Source organism: Chlorocebus sabaeus, chromosome 19 (genome assembly GCF_047675955.1).
Source record: "Chlorocebus sabaeus isolate Y175 chromosome 19, mChlSab1.0.hap1, whole genome shotgun sequence".
NCBI lineage: Eukaryota > Metazoa > Chordata > Mammalia > Primates > Cercopithecidae > Chlorocebus > Chlorocebus sabaeus.
In genome coordinates, this window is record NC_132922.1 from 7080045 (window position 1) to 7099028 (window position 18984).

The 18984-nt window shown below is 38.2% G+C and overlaps 1 protein-coding gene across 5 annotated transcripts in view; it reads left to right on the forward strand.

Annotated features, from left to right (window-relative positions):
* EFCAB6 (EF-hand calcium binding domain 6) overlaps positions 1 to 18984 on the forward strand; it is a 315225-nt gene that overhangs the window by 101983 nt on the left and 194258 nt on the right. For all 5 annotated transcript variants that reach the window (XM_007976025.3, XM_038007346.2, XM_073006632.1 and 2 more), the window contains 2 exons: positions 1170 to 1294; positions 6497 to 6645. In XM_007976025.3, coding sequence (XP_007974216.3) covers positions 1170 to 1294; positions 6497 to 6645 — 274 coding nt within the window. The remainder of the gene's footprint in view (positions 1 to 1169; positions 1295 to 6496; positions 6646 to 18984) is intronic.

Consider the following 18984-nt stretch of genomic DNA (forward strand, 5'->3'; position numbering starts at 1 on the left):
TGAATCCTACCACTGTATTCTTTTTCATGTAGTATCCTCTCAGATTTTGTTTCTGATGCTTACATGGATGGATGGATGGATGGATAGATGGATGGATGGATGGATGGATGGAAAGATATACAACATAAGTGTTAAAATGAAATTATGCTAATTATTCCTTTAAAATCATGAGGCAATATATAGCAAAGAACATTTCCCACATCTGTTAATTTAGACATGTATCTTTGTTTTTAAAATCTGTAGAGTATTTCATAGGCTTGATGAACCATTCATTTATAAAATTCGTCTTCTATGAATGGGCATTTAGATTGTTTCATTTTTTTCTCTTATAAAGAAAAGTGCAGAAAATATCCTTATCCATGTGAATTCGGTGAGTGCCCCTATTATTCTATGAGTACAAAGCTCTAGAAAAGGATTTAAGCATATTCAAGTACCAAGTTTTTATACACAAGCCAGAACTGGTTCCTATTATTCCCTTTACTCCTTGCCTATTTGACAAGTAGAAAAAAAAATGTTAGCTTGTTTTAATTAGACTTTAAAAATTATCAGTGAGCTTGAGTAGTCCATATATTTATTGGATGCTTTAAAATTCTTTTTATGTGAATTATCTGTCTATAACCTTAGTCTACTGTTCTATTGGATGTTTATTTTATTGATTCATAAGAGCCACTCATATATTATGAAAATTAACCTGTATTTCTCATGGATATTAACAATAGTTCTTCTCGGCTCATTATTTTTTCACGTTAACTTGTGGCTTCTTTTTTAACCAAATAAAAATCAAGTATTTATGTTGTCAGACTTAGCCTTTATTTAAATAAATTCTGGCTTTAGTGTTTTCCTTGGCAAGGCTTTCTCACACAGAGATTATGTAGTATGTAATAGTCATCTTAATTTTCTTCTATTTTTATGGTTTTATTATTCTATTTAGTGTACATTTCACTCTCTCTAGTGTTTATCCTAGAGTAAGATAGTGAGTAGATGATTACTTCCATTTTTTCCAAAATGTTTAGCCAGTTATTTCAACACCATTAATCAGATGGTTCATCATTTTCTTGGTTTATTCAAGCCTTAGTTTTTTACCAAACAGATAATGATTAAAATGTAACACTATTTAAATGTTTAACCTTTGATAGTGTTGATAAGCTAAAGCTATTTTGTTTCAATAGAGGTCTCATTGGAGAATCAACAAGCCAAAAATTCCAAAAAGGAGCGTTTGCTCAGTTCTGCATCATCTGAAGATACCTGGAGAAACTACTCCTTGGATGAAATTGAGAGGAACTTTTGTCTAGAAGTAAGATGTTTTCCTAAGCCACAGTTACCTACAGAGTAAACACAGCAAAGTAGACAATATGGAAAACTATTAGGTTTACACATTATTTCTAAAATTTGTTTCGATCCCAATACTGAGACCCCTCCTACCTCCCAATAACAGCAATACATTGATCATCGATAATAGTGATGGTGATGTGAAATTAATTTTTAAGTACATCCTTTGTGCTACTCATATACTAACTCTAATAAGACATATAAAGAAATAATGCAACTTTATTGAGTAACATAAAGGAAAACATGAATAAGTGAAGAGGTATTTTCTGATTCTTGGATTGGAAGATTTAGTATTAATGCCCGTTCTTTCTATATTAGGATATATATTTTTTCTTTTGAAAAATTATAATAGAGGACTTATTCTACACATATAAATTATTTTATTAAGGCATAATAATTAAGACAATATGGCATTGGTGCAGCAATGGACATTCAAATGGATTTAAAAGGATAGTTGGCTAATGAACCACTCTTTATATGTGAACTTAGCCTGTGATGTGAAGCATTTCAATAAAGTGTAGTGAGAGAGGCTTATTTGGTAATTATTATTGAGATAATTTGCTATCCAGCCATTTTGAGGAACGAATCTTATAACCTTCCACTCTTCACCAAAAATAAATTCTATCCTCATCAACGATTTAAATTTAAGTAATGCGGGTAAACATTTGTTAATCTTGAAATTTAGAATCTCTTGTAAGCATGAAGTAAAGCCCAAAAGCCTTAAAGAAAAAGACTGATAAAATTTAACTTCAGAAAAATGAAAAATCCTTTACACAGCAAAACTTTGTATAAACATATGATAAACTTGGCACAATATGTGCAACATAAATGACAGATGAATAATTCCCAACATTCATAAAACTTTTACATATTATTGATATAAATGTTCAATAGATGGATGTCAATGCAGGAAGAATTCACAAGGCCAGTGTCCATAAGATTGTTGGAGAAGTGAGCACTGTCGTATTTGTGGGTAATTTGGTTAAATTTGTTTTCTCTAGTTGTTGTTAATGACTTTCTTGTTTTCATAAAAACATGACCATTGCAAAAAAAAATGTAAGCAATTCTAAAAAGTACAAAGAAGAAAGTAATAAACTATTCACAATCCACCACCCAGAAAGAATCAAAGGCAACATTTGGTGAACATAATTCTGGACCTCTCTTTATTCGTGTATGGAAGGACGGCTGCATCAGTGGGTAGGTGGAGACATAGATAGAAATAATTTTATAAGAAGAGGATCATACTCCTTTTTAAAAATAAAACGTATTTAATTTAAATTTCCCAGAAGAAAAGGAAATGTGACCGTCACCATCATAATTAACTCTTTTCTGGGATGTTGCCTGTGCTTTCCTGGTGGTCTGTTCAGTCTTCACAGCAGCCCCATGAGCAACGAGTGTACTGTGATCATCCCAGCTGAGGACGCTGAGGCATGAATAGGTTAAATGAGTCCAGCTGAGTCCTGGGGCTGCGTGTAAACAGCCCACGCAGTGCAGGCATATCCAGTCCCTGCCCTTAACCCTGCAACACTGTCCTCAAGGGAAAGCGGAGACACTTCTGAACTCTGGGTGAACATTTCTTTCCCACAAGACATATGAAGTCCCCAAAGGGACTTTGAGGCGAGGTCCCCAAAGGGACTTTGAGGCGAGAAAAGAGATTTAAAAAGCTATGAAGAGCTGGAGAAACTATGTTTTTGAAGGATGTTTCCATTTCAGACAGTATGGGCTGGCTTTCTGCTATGAAACTCGAAGTGACGGGCACTGGTTTCTTCCTACGCCTCCCTCCCACCCCACCATTTTTGCTCTTTATAGTTTGTCCTTAGCTGAGTTTATAATATTTATATTCTGTTCCGTTGCCATCATTCCCCCTGTTGTTTTGACTTTGTTTGATATTTGCATGAATTTAATGTGCATCACGACTTTGCAGCACTGATCACAGTTTATCCCTCTCAGAGTCCTTTATTTTGATTTATTTTTTGGTTGGCTGGATTTCATTGTCAAGTAATTTCCTTAAGAAAGGCCCATGGGTGCCTTATTCCCTTTGTTTTTTTCATAGTCGAAACTATGTGCCTTTTGCTTTTATACTTGAACAGCAAGTTGGCTGGCTATAATCCTTCCATCATGCTTTCTTTTCCTTGTAATGTTGTAAATATTTTTTCCATTGTCTTCCAGCATTAGTTGTTGCTGTGAAAATAACCTGGGGTCAACCAGATTTCTTTCCCCCTTGTAGGTGGTTTCTTTTTTTACCTGGATTCCTGAAGCTTTTTTTTTTTTTTTTTTCCTTGATCCTTGAAATTTACAAAGCAAAACGAAGCTATATCTTGGCGTGGAGCATTTTGACAAAGTTTCCTGGAATACAGTGTGATGTACAGATTCAGTTCTTCCTTTGTTTCAGGAAAATCAATGTGGCAGCAAGCAATGGATACTGTGCCATAGTACTAAAATCATCTCCCCTCTCTCCCTTCCTCCTTCTTCCTTCCTTCCACAGTAGTCCCTGTTATCCTTACATTGGATCATCTTTGCCTCTCCTTGATAGCTGTCATCTTCTCTCAAGTTGATTTAATTCTTTTGTCCCTTTCCTCTGCTTCATTGAGATTCTTCCACGGCACTCCTTTAATACTAATTTAAATCTTATCCTTGCCTCTTATTCTTGCTGTGTCTAATTTATTAGTTCCTGTAATGGTGCTATTTTTGTTTTCTATTTTCTTAGCTTAGAAATATTCCTTCTCTTCTCAATGAAAATTTCTAAAAAGTTATTTTATCATTTTCAAGATTTTCTTTTAATTAATTGATTTTCTAATTTAGTTTCTTTTTGTGACATGAAATTTTTGCAGGGGATGTGTTCATATTCTTTCATATTCTGTCTTCTGCCATTCTGGGTTCTTTGTCTTTGCCTGACCCTTCTTTCTCTTTTTCCTGTCATATGTTGGCATAGTTGCAAAACCATTTATTTTCATCCTGTTTGTTCACTCATATTATGGGTATAGATTCACTCATATTATGGGTATAGCCGTGTTATCATTTTCACTGCTGTACAGTTTCCCTTATCTAAATATTTTATAAGTCATACATTCTCCCTATGGATGGATATTTGGATTGCTTCCTGTTGTATGCCAATCCAAACAGTGCCACCATAAGTGGTCGTAAGCTTAGCTTCTGGTCCACAGGTGCCAAGGCTTCTCTGGGAATTACACCTAGGAGTGGAGTTGTGAGCTGGATTGTAGAGAACACGCCCCTCAGGCTCAATGTACGGTAGCCTATTGCTTGCCACCATATTGATTTACATTCCCACCAGAAGCACGTGAGCACTCCTGCCATTCCACGTTCCCCCAGCACTTGATACTGCTAAGCTTGTACATTTCTGCCAGTCTGATGCAGATGAAATGCTATCTCAGCTATAATTTTTATTTCACTTTTTACTAATGTGTTGAACAGCTTTTTATATTTTATAACTTTTTATAACTTTTTGATAAAAATATATCCACTTTTAATAAATATTTATTGAGTGCCGACCGCATGCCAATAATGTGCTTCATTCTAGATAATTATTTGTGAACAAAACAGATACGATCTCTGCTTGTATAGAGATCACATTACCTTGTATCAGGGAGAGAGTTATTAAACAAGTAAAAAGTCATGAATACAATTTTTTTTAGTGGAATGATGAAAAAGACCAGGGTGTTATGAGAGAGAATAACAATAGGGACCTCATTTAGATTTAAGATCAAGGAAACATTTGTAAAAACTAAACTTATGAAGATGGAAATTGGATGTACCCTTGGCTTTTCCATCAAGAATATGATGGTATGTGAAGATGAGACTACCAGGTATTTTTATTTCCTCCTTTGTACTTTGCTGAATTGCTTGCATTTTTTAAACAAAGGCTTGTACTTTCTATATAAACAGTAACAATGCAAATTTCTAAAAAGTTGTATTTGTCACAAAGACAGTATTTCGGTTTCATACCTTACCCTTTTTCTAAAAGCTCTCGATCATCGCAGAAACACTCTCCTGAAGAAAAAAAAAAGTATGCAAAACCAAATGTCATTAAGACATTAAAAATGGGTTTTTATCAATCCAGTAACTGCACTGAGCCCCCGCTCCACACCAGGCTTTTGCCTCTTGCTTCTCTCTGCAAGTCTTCCCCAGGCAGTGTATGAGATGCAGCCCACCTCCCTGAAAGAGAAATGGACAAAGTTAGCTGCATGTTGGGTGTATTTTATGCAACTTTCTAAGAAGCTTAGGTCCTTTCTAATAAACTTAGATCTCTAAATATTTTTATTAAAGATGTTTCCCTTTAGATACCAATATTCCTATAGTGATTCTGCTGCTGATTCCTTTAGTGGATCGAGATTCTTGTCCATACATTTCCATGTTGCAGCAGCTCGTTAAGAAAGTGACCTTTTGTGCCAAGTTGTCGGTGATTTTGTTTATCTTCTTATCCCAGTTAGCAGGAAAAAACTGAATTCAGACAAAGTGGGATGGTTGAAGATACTGGAGAATATTGTTATTAATCAATAATAAACAGCAGGAAAACCTTTGGAAATAAAACCAATCTTCACAGTATTTTTTTGAGTTATATAAAAATCAGTGGTTAACCTACGTTACTGCATTTTAGAAGCCCCATAAGCAAGCTCGTTCACCCAGGTTCTTTGTAATTCCTCATTTAAAAAAAGAATGATTAAAGAAATGTCCAATGTATATTCTGTTTATGCAGTCCTTATATTAATAATTTTCCTTACTGTAAAAGCTACTTGTATTTTTAATAAAATATTACCAGCTTTTTTGTTTGATTGGCCTGACTTAATCAGGAGAAGCATAGCGTGGGCTCACAGTAGGGAAAAGCTTGAAAGGATATTAAGGAAGATGTATCAAACCGGCAGATCCAGCAAGTATTTTTAGCTCTGAAATTTGAGGTGGAGCTCTTCTATGTGCTGTTTTTCCCTAGGAAACGTGTCTGCCTTGTCACTTGAGTAGCTGTGACTGGGAATACTGTTTTGTAGTGAGCTCATCAATTAAACATTTGAAGTTCAGTACATGCCATAGTAACCTTTTTGATCAGTTTTTGGAGAGAAAAATGTGAAGAGGTTTTTGGTAAAAATAAAATGGTTGAATAGCTCCATGAAGTTGATATTTATGAATGCCACACTCTAATTTCAATTTATTACAGCTTTCAAAGTCCTATGAAAAGATTGAAAAGGCCCTCAGTGCAGGGGACCCCTGTAAAGGTGGCTACGTGTCTTTTAATTATCTAAAGATTGTCCTGGACACCTTTATATACCAAATACCAAGAAGAATTTTTATCCAGTTAATGAAAAGGTAAGAGTCTCATTGTTTCCTTGACATTTTTTCCCCAAACGTCAACCGTAAGAATAAGGCACAGCTTTATTTTTTATTAATGTTTTAGACTTTTTATTACTGAAAATTTAAAACGTATACAGAAGTAAAGAGAATAATATAGTGAATCCATGAATGTACCCACTACCCAGCTTCAACAGTGATCAAATCTTGGCCAATTATTTCATTTGTATTCCTGCTCATTTTCTTCAACCCCAGATATTTCTGAAATAAATACCAGATAGCATATTTCCCTCTCTCTCTAAAAAATAAGAACTCTTTTTAGAAACAAGGTGAAAATACAGTTTTCACATCTAATAGACTTATCAATCATATTAATAAATATCCAGTCAAGGTTCAAATCTAACTGCTTGCCTGATGTTTTCTAATTTAAATTTATTTAAGTCAGGATCCAAATTAAGTCTGCAGTTACAACTGGTTGATTTATCACAATTCTTTTTAGAACTATAGCCCTCCTCTCCATTTCTTAATTTTAGAAGTAATCTGGATTGTTCGTTATGGGGACTTTCTTACAATCTGGATTTGACTGCTTGTAACCCACAGTGACATTTAACATGTTCCCTGTCTCCCTCCCCTAACTCCCTACCCTAAATTGATAGTTAGATATAGACGTACAGACCCATGTTCATTGTGTGTGTGTGTGGTGGGGGAAGTACTTCATAGGTGGTGGCAAACATATATAGACTCTCTCTCTTTTCGTGATCTTATCAATCATTGTTGATCATACCTAGATCCATTCATTCACTGGAGATCGTAAAATGATGACATTCTGTGTCTATCGTTTCTTCTTCTCTTACTAGTTGGAGGACTTCTGTAATAACAACTTCCCCTCTCCAACTATTTGGTAACAACAAGACACAGTTAGTATAAGAAAGGCAAGATATCCTTGACTCTTTCTCTGCATTTCCTACTTTCCAAAATAATAAACTGGTTCCCTAGCATCCTCCAAAAGTGAACAATGAGTGGTTTTTTTTTAAATTATTTTTTCTTAATACTGATTATGGACTCATGACTTTAAACATATTTGTGTCTCAATTCATTACAGCTGTTATATTGATACTCAATTTGTTCCAGCTTGGCCAGTGGGAGCATTTTCATGTTGGTTCCAACATCCTGTTGATGTGACCGGATAGTCTTTGACAACTTCCTTGCTTTCCTGTATGACAAACGTTCCAGGCTCTTCTTGTACATCCCTTGCCTGGGACCTGGCATGAGCCATTTCTCCAAGGATCCCTGTTCTATTCAATTTGAAATGGTATATGTAGACCACAATCTAGGTTAGGAATATTCTCTTCACCTGGTTTTCTGTCCAGGTAAGACAGAGAACCTTTTCTAGGGGGAAGTAGAGTAGAAGCTAATGGAAAGATTGTCCTGTCAAACTCTGGGTAATTGATAGGTGCCTTGCAGGTTTCCTAGAAAGGAGAGGCATGAGAAAAGGGGATGGAAAATGCAGCATGAAGCTACAGCAGCTGGATCCATTCCCCGCAGCACCCTACTTTCCTTGCCAGCTCCCTGTATGTCCAGAGAGAATCACCATGTATGAATACTGTGGCTTTTAGAGTGAAAGCAGAGTTTGGCCCTAGGAGTAAATATTTCCATGGCTCAGAAAACAGCTCTTTTGTTCTGTCTACACATGGTGACATTTTTCAGGAATTACTTTCTTGGATCACTAAAATTTATGCGACCATTTCTTCTTATCTCATTTTCAAAATTATGCAAATAATAATTTAATAGCAATAATAAAAATTAAAAGCAGATAGTCACCATCCACCTTACCTAACAAATTTACTATTTTCATTGTTCCACATTCTCTTCCATTTTTGTATTCACACACAAATATAATCTTTACATATTTGTAATCAGAGTGCATCACAGTTTTATATTGTGTTTTTTAAAATAGAAATACATATTGTAGACATTTTTCATATTGGCTTCATAGTCTTCAAAATTATAATTGTAATGAATGCATACAATGTCATTTAGCTAACATTTGTTGAGTGCCTTTCTGTATCAGACATGGTGGTAGATGCTAAAAATGAAGAAATAAGGTTGGGCACAGTGGCTTATACATGTAATCCCAGCATTTTGGGAGGCCGAGGCAGGCAGATGACCTGAGGTCAGGAGTTCGAGACCAGCCTGGCCAACAAGGTGAAACTCCATCTCTACTAAAAATACAAAAATTAGCCAGGCATGGTGGCGGGCACCTATAATCCCAGCTACTTGGGAGGCTGAGGCAGGAGAATCACTTGAACCCAGGAGGCAGAGGTTGCAGTGAGCTAAAGTCACACCATTGCACCCCAGCCTGGGCAACAGAGCGAGACTCTGTCTCAAAAAATGAAGAAATACATAACAAATCATCCCAAGCCAGAAAGACTTGCCAGAGTGATGATATCTATGAAGAATATGATGGGTGCATAGAATGCGTGTTTTGGGGGTTGATGGTGGCCAGGGCTGAGGTGTTCTTATAACTTGTTCTATCCAGGGACCTAGGGATTTCTGAGTCTCTTTTTTGCATTCACCCTGAATTCCCAGTGGAATAGGTTACTGGAAACCATAGCAGAGTGAACACTCAAGTGCTAATATCATGAATGCTGTATTGTATACTGTTCTCCTGGTACACATATCTGGAAGTACAGATTTGTCATATCTTCCTGGTCAACTGTTCCCTTTACTATTGTATCATAGCCCTTTTATGCCTATGAATGCCTTTTGTGGTCTATCTTATCTGCTATTGAATTATAACAGTTTTAATTAGTATTTGTCAGGTATATCTTTTTCCAACTTTTTACTCTTTTATTGTGATATTTTAGGCATTTCTTATTAAATAGCATATATCTATTTTTTTTTAAATTCCAAAGTTAGCATCTTTGCTTTTTTAACTGTCAAGTTTAGTCTGTTTTCATTTATTGTGGTTAATATGTTTGGATTCTTCCCCCTACCTCTTATTTTGTACTATTATTTCTTCTGCTCTTTCTTCTTTTTTCTTTATTCCTTGTCTTTCTTGTTTGGTATTGGCTAAGTTTTCCTTTTTTTTGAGACAGAGTCTCACTCCGTCACCCAACTGGAATGCAGTGGCGTGATCTCAGCTCACTACAGCCTCCGCCTCCTGGGTTCAAGCGATTCTCCTGCCTCAGCCTACCGGGTAGCTGGGATTACAGGCGTGTACCACCATGCCCAGCTAATTTTTGATTTTCAGTAGAGACAGGGTTTCGCCATGTTGGCCAGGCTTATCTCAAACTCCTGACCTCAGGTGATCTGCCCACCTCAGCCTCCCAAAGTGCTGGGATTACAGGCGTGAGCCACTGTGCCTGGCCAACGTTCTTTTTTTTTTTTTTTAGTTTTCTTTATCACTCTTTTTTTTTTTTTTTCCTTCCACCATTTTAAGACTTAAATATCTTATTTCTATTTCTTATAGTGGTTTTCCTTAGAATTTTCTTGTGTTCTAAACTTACAAAGTCTAAAGTTAATCAGCATTTCTACTGTCTTGAATGAAAAAGCACCTTCACCTTCCGTTTTGTCATTGACGTGGGCTTTGCTTCTGCCTGGTTTTGATGGGACCTGCGTTCATTACTATTGTTTTTTTGACTCATGCCTGTTTAGGTTTCCCCATGATTACCGTTTGTTTGCTCATCACTGCCTCACAAACCTCACTCCTTTCTTCTGGAGTCAGTTTCCTGAGGTGTATCCTTTGGTAATCCTTTTGGCAAGGTCCTGTGAGTGTTTAGTTCAGTCTTTGTTTTCAGAAATATCTTCATTTTGCCCTACTCTTTAATGAAAATGTAGCAGGGAACAGAATTCTTGTTTGAGAATTATCTCCTCTTAGTACCACGAAAGTGCTCTTCACGGTCTTCTGGCCTCTGCTGTTGCTATGAGGTTCTGCTGTTTGTCTGTCATTCCTTTATAGGTGATTTCTTATTTAAGATTTTGTTTCTTTTGGTTACTTTACAGTTTCCCTACCATGTATCTTGGTATAGATGTCTATTTAACCTTCCCACACTCCTGCTATTGCAATCTGAGAATTTGTATTTTTCAGAGTTTTTGAACGTTCTCAGCTATGATTCTTTGAATATTGTCTCCACCCCATTCTCACTGGTCTTTTCTTCTGGAACTCCTATTACATTACGTAAATATTGGGTCTTCCCATTTCATTCTTCATGTCTCTTAAACTGTCTTTTATATTTTTCTTGTCTTTATCTCTTGGCTGCATTTTGGCTATTTTTCTAGGATTGATTTTGGTTCACTGCTATGCCAAATCTACTCCCAGTCTTACACAATCACAAGTTTTCTAACCCCAAATGGGCATTAAAACCATATTCCCTTTGAGCCTCCACTAGATTTCAGGGTTGCTGTTAACACATATGGTTCTGTCTGGGCTTGATAAAGCCTTGGGCTCTTGTTGCAACAGCTCACGTTCTTACTGTCCTCGACTTGGGTCCTTCCTTGCTCCTAATATGCATGGATTTCCCTTTCTTGGTTTCCACTTCAGCTCTGAATTTAAAATCATTTTGTTGATAGATTTATTCCAGTCTTTTTACTTATTTATTTATTCCACAGACTGGAGGGAGGTCCAGTGTTGCCAAAGGCCTCCTTTAATGTGTTCATGCTGGCTGGGAAGTTAGCAATGCCTCTTATAGTAAACAGAACTGAGATGAACCTTCGAGGGCTAAATAGGAGTTTCTGACACGGACACATTGGAAAAAGGTATTCCATCTAGAGAAAGCAAACAGCACTTTCAAAAGAGCTGGTTTGATTGGATCATGATCAATTGTTTGGGCACTTTATACATCAGACTATTTAACTGTTTGACTGCCAACTGGGCCTTTAGGTTCTTTATAATTTTGCATATGTTTGCCCAGTCAGTCAATAAATAATTCTTGAGCAATTATTATATACCAGGCACTGTGCTAGACACCAAAGATTCATTGGAGAATAAGAAAGACATGATAGCTGCCCTCAAAGAACTGTGCCTGCTGGTGGGGGAGACCAGTACAAAGCAAACCTATGAATAATGAGCTAGAATATGCAATGTGATTCGTACTGGAAGGAATCAGCAGGGGACTACAATGGAGAATAACAAAGAGGAACTACTTCTAATTCAGTGTTCTGGAAAGGCTTCTATGAAAAGGTGAGAGGCAGGAGGAGCAGCCACAGGAAGAACTGTGGGAGGAACCTCCCAGGAGCAAGCCCCTGGATCCAAGGACTGCCCCAGGTGGTGTGTTCTGGGGCTTGGCAGAAGCCAGTGTTCCTGGAGCCAAGTTGGCAATTAAAAAATATTTTCTATTTCTTCATGATTCAGTCTCGAAAGGTTGTATATGTCTAGTTTTTTTCATTTATTCTAGGTTATTCAATTTTTTGGCATATAATTGTTCATAATAGTCTCATATGATCCTTTGTATTTCTGTGGTATCAGTTATAATATCTCTTCTTTCATTTCCTTTTATCTTAGTCTAGGTAAAGATTTGTTTATTTTGTTTATCTTTTCAAAAAACCAACCCTTACCTTTGTTGGTCTTTTGTTTTTCTAGTCTCTAGGTATCTTATTTCTGCTTTGATCTTTATTATTTCTTTCCTTCACTGGCTTAGTTTGCTCTTTTTTTCTATTTCCTTGAGGCATAAGTTTCAGTTGTTTATTTGGGATCTTCTTGTTTGGTGTAGGCATTTATTGGTATAAACTTTCCTCCTAGAAATGCTTTTGTTGCATCCCACGTATTTTAGTATATTGTGCTTCCACTTTCGTTTGTCTTAAGATATTTTAAAATTTCCACTGTAATTTCTTTTTGTTTGTTTGTTTTTTGATTATACTTTAAGTTCTAGGGTACATGTGCACGACGTGCAGGTTTGTTACATATGTATACATGTGCCATGTTGGTGTGCTGCACCCATTAACTCGTCATTTACATTAGGTGTATCTCCTAATGCTATCCCTCCCCCCCTCCCCACAATAGGACCCGGTGTGTGATGTTCCCCTTCCTGTGTCCAAGTGATCTCATTGTTCAATTCCCACCTATAAGTGAGAACATGCGATATTTGGTTTTCTGTTCTTGCAATAGTTTGCTGAGAATGATGGTTTCCAGCTGCATCCATGTCCCTACAAAGGACACGAACTAATCCTTTTTTATGGCTGCATAGTATTCCATGGCGTATATGTGCCACATTTTCTTAATCCAGTCTGTCACCGATGGACATTTGGGTTGATTCCAAGTCTTTGCTATTGTGAATAGTGCCGCAATAAACATACGTGTGCATGTGTCTTTTTTTTTTTTTTTTTTTTTTTTTTTTTTTTTTTTTTTTTTTTTTTTTTTTTTGAGACGGAGTCTCGCTCTGTCTCCCAGGCTGGAGTGCAGTGGCCGGATCTCTGCTCACTGCAAGCTCCGCCTCCCGGGTTCACGCCATTCTCCTGCCTCAGCCTCCCGAGTAGCTGGGACTACAGGCGCCCGCCACCTCGCCCGGCTAGTTTTTTTTTTTGTATTTTTTTAGTAGAGACGGGGTTTCACCGTGTTAGCCAGGATGGTCTCGATCTCCTGACCTCGTGATCCGCCCGTCTCGGCCTCCCAAAGTGCTGGGATTACAGGCTTGAGCCACCGCGCCCGGCCGCATGTGTCTTTATAGCAGCATGACTGACAATCCTTTGGGTGTATCCCCAGTAATGGGATGGCTGGGTCAAATGGTATTTCTAGTTCTAGATCCTTGAGGAATCGCCACACTGTTTTCCACAATGGTTGAACTAGTTTACAATCCCACCAACAGTGTAAAAGTGTTCCTATTTCTCCACATCTTCTCAAGCACCTGTTGTTTCCTGATTTTTTAATGATTGCCATTCTAACGGTGTGAGATGGTATCTCATTGTGATTTTGATTTGCATTTCTCTGATGGCAAGTGATGATGAGCATTTTTTCATGTGTCTGTTGGCTGTATGAATGTCTTCTTTTGAGAAGTGTCTTTTCATATCCTTTGCCCACTTTTTGATGGGGTTGTTTGTTTTTTTTCTTGTAAATTTGATTGAGTTCTTTATAGGTTCTGGATATTAGCCCTTTGTCAGATGAGTAGATTGCAAAACTTTTCTCCCATTCTGTCGGTTGCCTGTTCACTCTGATGGTAGTTTCTTTTGCTGTGCAGAAGCTCTTTAGTTTAATTAGATCCCATTTGTCAATTTTGGCTTTTGTTGCCATTGCTTTTGGTGTTTTATACGTGAGTCCTTGCCCTTGCCTATGTCCTGAATGGTATTACCTAGGTCTTCTTCTAGGGTTTTTACGGTTTTAGGTCTAACATTTAAGTCTCTAATCCATCTTGAATTAATTTTCATATAAGGAGTAAGGAAAGGATCCAGTTTCAGCTTTCTACTTATGGCTAGCCAATTTTTCCAGCACCATTTATTAAATAGGGAATCCTTTCCCCATTTCTTGTTTTTGTCAGGTTTGTCAAAGATCAGATGGCTGCAGATGTATGGTATTATTTCTGAGGGCTCTGTTGTGTTCCATTGATCTATATCTCTGTTTTGGTACCAGTACCATGCTGTTTTGGTTACTGTAGCCTTGTAGTATAGTTTGAAGTCAGGTAGCATGATGCCTCCAGCTTTGTTCTTTTGGCTTAGGATTGTCTTAGCAATGCGGGGTCTTTTTTGGTTCCACATGAACTTTAAAGCAGTTTTTTCTAATTCTGTGAAGAAAGTCATTGGTAGCTTAATGGGGATGGTATTGAATCTTGGGCAGTATGGCCATTTTCACAATATTGATTCTTCCTATCCATGAGCATGGTATGTTCTTCCATTTGTTTGTGTCCTCTTTTATTTCACTGAGCAGTGATTTGTAGTTCTCCTTGAAGAGGTCCTTTACATCCCTTGTAAGTTGGATTCCTAGGTATTTTATTCTCTTTGAAGCTATTGTGAATGGGAGTTCATTCATGATTTGGCTCTCTGTTTGTCTGTTACTGGTATATAAGAATGCTTGTGATTTTTGCACACTGATTTTGTATCCTGAGACTTTGCTGAAGTTGCTTATCAGCTTAAGGAGATTTTGGGCTAAGACAGTGGGTTTTTCTAAATATACAATCATGTTCTGCAAGCAGGGACAATTTGACTTCTTCTTTTCCTAACTGAATACCCTTTATTTCTTTCGCTTGCCTGATTGCCCTAGCCAGAACTTCCAACACTATGTTGAATAGGAGTGGTGAGAGAGGGCATCCCTGTCTTGTGCCAGTTTTCAAAGGGAATGCATCCAGTTTTTGCCCATTCAGTATGATATTGGCTGTGGGTTTGTCATAAATAGCTCTTATTATTTTGAGATACGTTCCATCAATACTGAATTTATTGAGAGTTTTTAGCATGAAGGGCTGTTGAATTTTGTCAAAGGCCTTTTCTGCATCTATTGAGATAATCATGTGGTTTTTATCTTTGGTTCTGTTTATATGCTGGATTACATTTATTGATTTGCGTATGTTGAACCAGCCTTGCATCCCAGGGATGAAGCCCACTTGATCATGGTGGATAAGCTTTTTGATGTGCTGCTGGATTCAGTTTGCCAGTATTTTATTGAGGATTTTTGCATTGATGTTCATCAGGGATATTGGTCTAAAATTCTCTTTTTTTGTTGTATCTCTGTCAGGCTTTGGTATCAGGATGATGTTGGCCTCATAAAATGAGTTAGGCAGGATTCCCTCTTTTTCTATTGATTGGAATAGTTTCAGAAGGAATGGTACCAACTCCTCCTTGTACCTCTGGTAGAATTCGGCTGTGAATCCGTCTGGTCCTGGACTTTTTTTGGTTGGTAGGCTATTAATTATTGCCTCAATTTCAGAGTCTGCTATTGGTCTATTCAGGGATTCAACTTCTTCCTGGTTTAGTCTTGGGAGAGTTCAAGTGTCCAGGAAATTATCCATTTCTTCTAGGTTTTCTAGTTTATTTGTGTAGAGGTTTTTATAGTATTCTCTGATGGTAGTTTGTATTTCTGTGGGGTCGGTGGTGATATCCCCTTTATCATTTTTTATTGCGTCTGTTTGATTCTTCTCTCTTCTTTATTAGTCTTGCTAGCGGTCTATCAGTTTTGTTGATCTTTTCAAAAAACCAGCTCCTGGATTCATTGATTTTTTTGGAGGGTTTTTTGTGTCTCTATCTCCTTCAGTTCTGCTCTGATCTTAGTTATTTCTTGCCTTCTGCTAGCTTTTGAATGTGTTTGCTCTTGCTTCTCTAGTTCTTTTAATTGTGATGTTAGGGTGTCAATTTTAGATCTTTCTGGCTTTCTCTTGTGGGCATTTAGTGCTATAAATTTCCCTCTACACACTGCTTTAAATGTGTCCCAGAGATTCTGGTATGTTGTATCTTTGCTCTCATTGGTTTCAAAGAACATCTTTATTTCTGCCTTCATTTCGTGATGTACCCAGTCATCATTCAGGAGCAGGTTGTTCAGTTTCCATGTAGTTGAGCGGTTTTGATTGAGTTTCTTAGTCCTGAGTTCTAGTGTGATTGCACTGTGGTCTGAGAGACAGTTTGTTATAATTTCTGTTCTTTTACATTTGCTGAGGAGTGTTTTACTTCCAACTATGTGGTCAATTTTGGAATAAGTGCGATGTGGTGCTGAGAAGAATGTATATTCTGTTGATTTGGGGTGGAGAGTTCTGTAGATTTCTATTAGGTCTGCTTGGTGCAGAGTTGAGTTCAATTCCTGGATATCCTTGCTAACTTTCTGTCTCATTGATCTATCTAATGTTGACAGTGGGGTGTTAAAGTCTCCCATTATTATTGTATGGGAGTCTAAGTCTCTTTGTAAGTCTCTAAGGACTTGCTTTATGAATCTGGGTGCTCCTGTATTGGGTGCATATATATTTAGGATAGTTAGCTCTTCCTAATGAGTTGATCCCTTTACCATTATATAATGGCCTTCTTTGTCTCTTTTGATCTTTGATGGTTTAAAGTCTGTTTTATCAGAGACTAGGATTGCAACCCCTGCTTTTTTTATTTTCCATTTGCTTGGTAGATCTTCCTCCATCCCTTTATTTTGAGCCTATGTGTGTCTCTGCATGTGAGATGGGTCTCCTGAATACAGCAAACTGATGGATCTTGACTCTTTATCCAGTTTGCCAGTCTGTGTCTTTTAACTGGACCATTTAGTCCATTTACATTTAAGGTTAATATTGTTACATGTGAACTTGATCCTGTCATTATGATATTAGCTGGTTATTTTGCTCACTAGTTGATGCAGTTTCTTCCTAGCATCGATGGACTTTAGATTTTGACATGTTTTTGCAATGGCTGGTACCTGTTGTTCCTTTCCATGTTTAGTGCTTCCTTCAGGATCTCTTGTAGGGCAGGCCTGGTGGTGACAAAATCTCTAAGCATTTGCTTGTCTGTAAAGGATTTTATTTCTCCTTCACTTATGAAACTTAGTTTGGCTGGATATGAAATTCTGGGTTGAAAATTCTTTTCTTTAAGAATGTTGAATATTGGCCCCCACTCTCTTCTGACTTGGAGAGTTTCTGCCAAGAGATCTGCTGTTAGTCTGATGGGCTTCCCTTTGTGTGTAACCCGACCTTTCTCTCTGGCTGCCCTTAACATTTTTTCCTTCATTTCAACTTTGGTGAATCTGACAATTATGTGTCTTGGAGTTGCTCTTCTCGAGGAGTATATTTGTGGTATTCTCTGTATTTCCTGAATTTGAATGTTGGCCTGCCTTACTAGGTTGGGGAAGTTCTCCTGGATGATATCCTGCAGAGTGTTTTCCAACTTGGTTCCCTTTCCCCCGTCACTTTCAAGCACACCAATCAGATGTAGATTTGGTCTTTTCACATAATCCCATATTTCTTGGAGGCTTTGTTCATTTCTTTTCACTTTTTTCTCTACACTTCTCTTCTCGCTTCATTTCATTCATTTGATCTTCAATCGCTGATACTCTTTCTTCCAGTTGATTGAGTCACTTACTGAAGCTTGTGCATTTGTCACGTAGTTCTTGTGTTATGGCTTTCATCTCTATCAGTTCTTTTAAGGTCTTCTCTGCATTGATTATTCTAGTTATCCATTCATCCATTCTTTTTTCAAGGTTTTTAGTTTCTTTGCACTGGTTACATAGTTCCTCCTTTAGCTCTGAGAAGTTTGATCAACTGAAGCCTTCTTCTCTCAACTCGTCAAAGTCATTCTCCGTCCAGCTTTGTTCCATTGCTGGTGATGAGCTGTGTTCCTTTGGAGGGGGAGATGCGCTCTGATTTTTTGAATTTCCAGCTTTTCTGCCCTGCTTTTTCCCCATCTTTGTGGTTTTATCTGCCTTTGGTCTTTGATGATGGTGACGTACTGATGGGGTTTTGGTGTGGGTGTCCTTTCTGTTTGTTAGTGTTCCTTCAACAGTCAGGACCCTCAGCTGTAGGTCTGTTGGAGTTTGCTTGAGGTCCACTCCAGACCCTATTTGCCTAGCTATCAGCAGCGGAGGCTGCAGAAGATAGAATATTGCTGAACAGTGAGTGTTGCTGTCTGATTCTTGCTCTGGAAGCTTCGTCTCAGGGGTGTACCCTGCCATGTGAGGTGTGAGGTGTCAGTCTGCACCTAGTGGGGGATGTCTCCCAGTTAGGCTACTCAGGGGTCAGAGACCCACTTGAGCAGGCAGTCTGTCCGTTCTCAGATCTCAACCTCCATGCTGGGAGATCCACTGCTCCCTTCAAAGCTGTCAGACAGGGCATTTACCTCTGCCGAGGTTTCTGCTGCTTTTTGTTTAGCTCTGCCCTGTCCCCAGAGGAGGAGTCTACAGAGACAGGCCGGCCTCCTTGAGCTGTGGTGGGCTCCACCCAATTCGAGCTTCCCAGTGGCTTTGTTTGCCTACTTAAGCCTCAGCAATGGAGGGTACCCCTCCCCCAGCCTCACTGCTACCTTGCAGTTAGATCTCAGACTGCTGTGCTAGCAATGAGGGAGGCTCTGTGGGCGTGGAACCCTCTGGGCCAGGTGTGGGATATAATCTCCTAGTGTGCCGTTTGCTAAGACCCTTGGTAAAGCGCTGTATTAGGGTGGGAGTTACCCAATTTTCCAGATGTTGTGTGTCTCAATTTCCTTTGGCTAGGAAAAGGAATTCCCTTCCCCCTTGTGCTTCCCAGGTGAGGTGATGCCTCACCCTGCTTCAGCTCTCGCTGGTCGGGCTGCACCCACGGACCAGCGCCAACTGTCTGACATGCCCCAGTCAGATGAACCTGGTACCTCAGTTGAAAATGCAGAAATCACCCGTCTTCTGTGTCACTCACACTGGGAGCTGGAGGCTGGAGCTGTTCCTATTCGGCCATCTTCCACTGTAATTTCTTTATTGTTTGTTGTTATTTATTATCTATTGGTTGT